Source organism: Pangasianodon hypophthalmus, chromosome 7, assembly GCF_027358585.1.
Source record: "Pangasianodon hypophthalmus isolate fPanHyp1 chromosome 7, fPanHyp1.pri, whole genome shotgun sequence".
NCBI lineage: Eukaryota > Metazoa > Chordata > Actinopteri > Siluriformes > Pangasiidae > Pangasianodon > Pangasianodon hypophthalmus.
The window spans coordinates 1,344,221-1,351,774 of NC_069716.1; the positions used below are offsets into that span (position 1 = coordinate 1,344,221).

The following is a 7,554-nucleotide window of genomic DNA, read 5'->3' on the forward strand; positions in this document are numbered from 1 at the left end:
ACTTCATCCTTATAAGATGGAGATTAGAAGGCAAAAAAGCAAAAGAACCCATTTATCCAAAAAAAAAAAAAAAACTGGCCACTTACAGAGGCTGTGAAGTTTTCCACCGGCCTGCTGCTTACACACAAAACCTCATCTAGAACATATTACACATCTAGCAAACTTGTGTTTAAAGTTTTTAAATGAATTTGTTTCTATTTAGTTTTTGTCCAGTGTGCTTGTCTTTTTTTCAGCAACGTAGCTGAAATGTTTATTATCATTTATTAACACTGAATAGATACAAATCACGCAGCAATATTAGTCACGTTTTTATTCAGAAAGAGTTCCAAAAAATAAACAAGTCGGCACACATTCAGTTACAAAGTAAAGAAACTGCCTGAAAAAATGTAAAGCATTATTTTTATAATGAGGAAAGTAAAAATGATTGAAAAGGAAGAGTTATAATATTGAATATTCAAAATTCAAGGGTTTATAAGGGAACAAAAACATTAACTATTTATTGTGCAAATGTTTGTCACATTCCTACAGATTGTGTTCTTATTATGGACTTTTATTAATATATTATTATTTAGCATGAGATATATAAACTGAGTGCTACAGATCATTATTATTATTATTATTATTATTGTTATTATTATTAGGTCAAATCGAAGATCAAAACAGGCCTACTGTAAATGTACATACTTCTACTCTTTAACATAAGCATGTATATGTTGCAAAAATAAAAGCTTAGGGGTAAAAAGAGTAAAGGAATCTAATTTTATGTGATGTTATAACACACAACTGACCAATCCCAAGCCCCGCCTTTTTTCTTTGCCCTCCAATTGGTGCTAGTCACCATGACAACAGTTCCTGCTCAAAATGTCTTCATAGCCAATCAGATCACAGTTCCTGCTCAAAATGTCTTCATAGCCAATCAGATCACAGTTCCTGCTCAAAATGTCTCTGTAGCCAATCAGATCACAGTTCCTATCCATAAGCCACTGCAATCAGTTAGACTGCACTTAATATCCCCTTAATATCACTATAACCAATCAGACTGCAGTTCTCGTTCACAACACCACTGCAACCAATCAGATCATAGTTCCTGCCCCAACACCACTGCAACCAATCAGATCATAGTTCCTGCCCCAACACCACTGCAACCAATCAGAACACAGTTCCTGCCCCAACACCACTGCAACCAATCAGAACACAGTTCCTGCCCAAAATTCCCTCTGTAACCAATCAGACCACTGTTCCCGCCCCACATTTCTCTGTAACCAATCAGACCACTGTTCCCACCCAAAATCTCTCTGTAACCAATCAGAACACAGTTCCTAGCCCCTCATATCACTATAACCAATCAGACTGCAGTTCTCATTCACAACCAATCAGATCATACTTCCTACCCCAACACCACTGCAACCAATCAGAATACAGTTTTGACCCCTAATGTCACTGTAACCCATTTCATCATATTCCTGCCGCCAACAGCACCACAACCAATCAGACCACAGTTCCCGCCCAAAATCTCACTGTAACCAATCAGACCACAGTTCCCGCCCAAAATCTCACTGTAACCAATCAGAACACAGTTTCCGCCCCTAATACCACTGCAACCAATAAGAATGCAGTTACTAGATAATGTAACAGTGTAATCGGCCTTCATCTTCTTTCTCGTTTTGCTTCTATCTGTTTGTTAAAGTAATTTATTGTTGTTTATGTTTCAGTTTTTTGCCTAACGAAGGCCCTGCTCTCGGTTTCTTCCTTTCCTGAGTGGACCCAAGTGTGGGCGGGGCTTAGGATTATTCAATTGGCACAAATCAATCAAGAACAAAACAAAAGAAACTAAATTATTTAAAAAGAAATAAATCATTGTAATAGTTGAATCACTGTGTAGGCCATCAAACAGTACAGAGTTACAGAAACGTAGAGAATGTATTGACTACATTCACAACGAGGACAGATTATATTCCGACTATATTCAGGAATAAATTTTGGCACACTCACTTATTTGGCATTTGAAACAGACGAGCGTGTCGATGTGTAATACGTCTACTGAACTCACAGCAAAACATTAGGCAATAATACATTAAGGTACTAATTTTTTTCCTTTTTCTTGCATTCATATTGTAAACATCATTTTTTCTTAATTTTTTTAAACATATAACAATATAACATAACGTAAGATAACATAACTGCTACCCTGATTATTGATGAAAATACGAAAAAACATGAAATTAAGAGTAAGATTCAGATTAACATAAACATATCTGCGGCACCACTATCAAAACCGATTGCAAAAAGTCAAGCATTGCTAGATATCTCCATATAAACACCGAAATGTTAATATTATACGACTAATAAATTACGTAAGCAATAGATTTGGCATTTTTTAAAAAGTATGAAACTAAGAGCTGAGCTCGAAAAGTACACGGAGATTAAGATGTACAAGTTGTTATACACGCAACCGGTATGTAAGCAGATTTATTTAAAAGCATTTTTATGTGAAAATACATAGAAAATGTTTTTATTGTATTTTTTTTTTGTTGTTTTATTAATAAAAGAACGTAGTGTGCTTGAGCCAACATGGACGACAAACTAGGCATGTGCCGATATTCAAGTTTTCAAATTCATATCGCAACATTTGTCGTTATCACGGGTTACAATAATATCACAATTTTAAAATTTATAAAAATGATTACTAAAGAATTATATCTTATTCAAACTCAAGTACTGCCTAGAAAGGCTGCCTGTCTAGGGAATGTGACGGAATTGTGATAACACAATGACATTATGCATCGTATAAATGATTATCGGCACATGCCTAGACAAAACGCACTGATGCTCCTAAGACGCTAATTTCACGCTCGTCAGAAAACCCATCCGTGACCAGGGGAAGTGACCTCATCACCTCTTTAGGTGTGTTTTTAGGGGCAAAGATGTCACTGTGATAGGTATGTGTGTGTGTGGCACAAATGTCTTTTCGCTATTAAAACATGGCCTCCGTCTCTCATCCAGGATATAAATAGTGAGAGAGAGAGAGAGAAAGAGAGAGAGAGAAATAGACTGAAGGAGAGAGAAACAGGAAGGGATAAACCATTTTAAGGCACTCGGCGGGGGGGATTTCCCTCACGAAAGGTCGGTTAAGCTGACGTTCATGCCAACGTCGGGCCCTACGTAGGGCACAGGGTGGACGCCTTTAGGGAACTCGGGACTCATGACACGGCCGTTCTCCCCTGTGCTCCCAGTGACAGACAACCTCGCCTTGTTCCTCATCGCATCCGAAAAGGTCACCTGGAAAACACACACACACACACACACACACACACACATAGTGGTGAGGTTTAGGAAAATCTATACATAGTCTGTTTGTACCTTATCATGGAGACTAGGGGTGGAACGATATGCCCCTTTCAAAATATCATGAATTTGGGATAATATTGTCATTTTTGTGTATTATGGAATATTTCTATTTTGCTAAAAAAATTTAATTTATTCAAGAAATTACCTTCTGACGCCAAAATAGAGTCGATCAGCCAAAATCTTTAGATGTTTCTTTTAAGATCTTAAATTTTTGTTTAAATTCTATCTCATTCAAAATCTTTTGTGTGACTTCCTGATCTAGTTTAGGACACAGTGAGACTTCCTGTCTTCTCTAAAATACTAACAAAACTTTACCGTATAGCTGAGCGCTGTAAGGTTTTTGTGAGCGCCGCCATCTTGGAAAACTACAATCACTTAATTTTTTCTTGAGCAGTTTGGTCTCACTCGACCCTTTAAAATAAACAAGTAATTCCACTTTGAATTTATTCAACAGGATAACTACTTCACCCACAAATCCTATGCGCTAATCTAGCAAACTAGCTAACATAGCTAATGAACAGATCATGGTTGTCATGGTAACATAATATTATATTTAACATGTTTGACTGGCTTTAGATAAATCAGTGAGAATTTCAGCATGTAAATCGAGACTCTGGTAATGAAATTCCACTCGTGAGAGAGACGTGAGCTAGTTTACTAGCTAGTCCACATGTTTTAAATTTGCGTATTTATGTATATTCACTGATCTTGGCATTTTTATTTTTAGTCATTTTCAAGGCTTTAAAGACATTTTTTTATGTCACCATGTCTGTGTTTTCTAGACATGTTCTATGTCTCTATGTCTGTGTTTATTCCTTATTTAATTAACGTATTATTGTACAGTTTACACTTTAAATATAACATTATGTGACTTAGCTATGCACACACTGGGTGACTGGCTACGTTTAGGTTTTGGGGGACGCGTGTAACTGATATATCCGATATACGTAACTATTTAAGATTCCATTATCATGGAATACTGTCATACAGATAAATCGTTACACCCCTAGTGGAGATGTTGATGTAAACCAGATACAATATGAAGTAGAAGAACATTCAAAATGGAGACACGAAACAAATAAAACATCATCACTGACATTACTGTAAATACACACCGATCAGTTAATCACATTAATCACACTCACAGGCATTATGATAACCCTGTGTCACACTAGCTAGTCCCTGGCGTCGCTTGTGGGCGTGGCCTGTTCACCATTTTTTAGTTCTAGTGCTAAATGGTAGAAGTGATGTATCGCTTCTAAAGCTAACTAGTTAAACACAAATTAAATAACGCACTAATCAGTGTGAAAACCCATGGCATGATTTACATTTTATGATGTTGTATTAGCTCCATTAGATTAGCAAAGTGGGCTAACTGTACTAGCTACATACACTCACCAGAGACAGCAGCGATCTCTGCTACTTCCTTCCAAGCTTTATTTTTTGCATAACGTCTCCATATACATTTAATGAGAGGTCGTATATGACAGGAGAAGATGAAACCACGCTTATACGTTTTTTCTAACATTTTTGCAGGAACTAATCACAGGCAGGAACTAAAGTTCCAGTTCCAGTTCATCCCAAAGGTGTTCAGTGGGGTTGAGGTCAGGTCTCTGTGCAGGACACTCGAGTTCTTCCACTCCAACCTTCACACACCATGTCTTCATGGAGCTCACTTTGTGCACAGGGGCATTGTCATGCTGGAACAGGTTTGAGTCTCTTAGTTCCAGTGAAGGGAAACTGTAAAGCTACAGCACACAGAGACGCTCTATACAATTGTGTGCTTCCTGCTTTGTGGTAACAGTTTGGAGAAGAAGCACATGGGTGTGATGGTCAGGGTGCACATACTTTTGGCCATATAGTGTAGTTGAAAAAATACAAACGTAGAAAATGAACATCGCCTGTCACTCTGTTGCCTACTAGTGTGAAAACAGGGTAATAACGATTATGATGATGATGATGATGATATTGATGATGAGGAACAACTGAACAGTCATACACGAAAACCAAACGAAAGATGGAGGAAGGAAAGTGTTTAATGTTTCACTCATTACGGGTGACGTAATGAGGCTCGGGAGGGAAAATAAGACATTACTGCATTACATACGATCCACCTTCGTCCAAAATCTCCTCATTCACTAGCACACTGAGGGGAAATGGGGTAGATGGAAAGCGTGCACTGGGGGAGGGGGAGAAGAATAGCACAGATTCGACGGCCGCGTATCCTACCCCCTTAAATTTTTACACTTTCGATCCCATATACGTTGTACCCTTCCTTATAAGTGGCAAAATTCTGAGAATTCTGCGAGGAAGTGGGATTAATATTCTGTGCACTCTTTGCCACCTTCATGCGCTTGGCCTCAGCGCGCGACTTGTAACAGAACTCGACCAGAGCCACCAGCATGGCCAGGCCCAAACCGCCCACCAGGATGTAGAACACACCGGCCACGTTGCTCAGGCTGAGCGCACTCGTCTTTTCCTGAAAGAATGTACACAAAACGGATGTAAGAATCCAGAAAGGGAGGCGCGAACACTCTCAATACACAGCAACCAATAAACACGTCAATACAAAGCACAATTCAGAGAAAAATAAATGGAGAGGTTGGAGGAGGATGTAAAATCTGGTGCTGCTGAGAGACAAGATGTTTCAGATGGACGTTCTAGTAAGGACGAAGATTTTAACGTAGGCGTGTATTAAAATGAAATTTGATGTCTTGTATCTAATCACAATAATCCTCTTTTCTGTTTCATGGAAAAAAAAAAAACTAGGCGCAACACAGATGACTCGTTAACAAAGACAAGGACGTTTTAATCACAACTTTTAGCTCACAAGGAATCTGCTAATGTTTTATCACATTAACGATATCATTACAATATTAATATAAATAATTACACTGTCGTTTGGAGGTGTATCGCATCTGCCCAGATTCTGGCTCTATTAAATTTCCACAATCCTCATTTATCCCCCATTTAGTCCCTTTAGTTTCACCAATTTCCTTATATGGTCAGTTTCCTGTTCTAGTTTCCTGTTACCATGGTAATTAATGAATCTTACTTGTTACATGTTGCTTGTTAGCCCTGATTAATTCTCTGTGATTACGTTTACATGCACATCAAATTCCATTTAAGGTCTATATTCGGGTTGCAGCCATATTCCGAATACGATGTTTACATGCGTACGGGCATCGGAATATTCCTGTATACAGGGTTGTTGTGAGTATTCCGATCTACACACGCGCTTTTCCTTTCCCGCTGTTATTTCCCGAGAGATTCACAATGCTGCTGTTGGTTACAGAGTATGCTCACTTATTAGTTTTGTTACCAGTTTTTCACACTAATTTAATTAGGACTCAAACACTTCTCACAATCAAAAATTCCCGACAGCTCCGCCTCAGAATGGAAAGGGTCGGGTAAGCATCTGTTAAGCTGAGCATCTGTTAGTACCCATAATTCCTTGAGGACTGAGCAGGCGCATATATCTCCTTTCAGTGGATTTTCTGAATAAGGTGTTTACATGCAACAAATTAAATCCGATTAAAACGGGCATATTCCAGGGATGGGAATCGGAATTTGGGGAATCAGAATATTGTCTTAATCTGAATCGTGCAATCAGATTGCGGCATTTACATTATTGAATACTAATTACAATATCACCAAATTCCGATTAATATCGGAATATTGATGTGCATGGAAATGTCATCTGTGTTTCTCGTTGCATTTGGTGAGCTATCTTAGAAGAAAGTGTTTCCTCATTGGTTCTGTGGATGGTTAGGAGTTCATAACTCTCTAAAGATGTTCCTTTCTGAAAAAGAAACCTTTTGTTGTAGGGTTCTACATAAAACCTTTAAGAGATGCTAAACTGCTTATAGCTGCTAGAATATAAGTGAGAACAGGAACTAACTTGTTTCTCAGATTAGCCACAATATTAACCGTAACTGTCGATGGATAAAAAGTGCTATTTTACACATTTGCGTTCAATAAATGAAAAAAAAAATGTAATCATTGGCAAATTGCGCAAGTTGCTGTGGTACTAGCGGATATCATTTTGTAATGAGACTAATAAGACTATGGCGAAGAAATAAATTCAAAACTATTTCTTGAAATAAACAATAAAGATTCTTTATGATGCCATCAGATTTGTAACCATAGCAACCATCGTATAACAAGGAAGCAAGACGTGTAGCAAGCGGTTATTTTCGTTAATGT

The 7,554-nt window shown here is 38.0% G+C and overlaps 1 protein-coding gene across 7 annotated transcripts in view; it reads right to left on the reverse strand.

Annotated features, from left to right (window-relative positions):
- Nucleotides 1-295: 295 nt before the first annotated feature.
- Nucleotides 296-7,554, reverse strand: part of gria2b (glutamate receptor, ionotropic, AMPA 2b) — a 53,955-nt gene continuing 46,696 nt past the window's right edge. For 2 of the 7 annotated variants that reach the window (XM_034305976.2, XM_034305975.2), the window contains exons 15-16: nt 5,693-5,827; nt 296-3,279 (exon numbers count right to left, since the gene is read on the reverse strand). In XM_034305976.2, coding sequence (XP_034161867.2) covers nt 3,115-3,279; nt 5,693-5,827 — 300 coding nt within the window. In that variant the 3' untranslated portion in view covers nt 296-3,114. Of the gene's footprint in view, nt 3,280-5,577; nt 5,828-7,554 lie in introns of those variants that run through there. The other 5 variants (XM_053235616.1, XM_034305978.2, XM_053235617.1 and 2 more) reach the window with 4 other exon arrangements.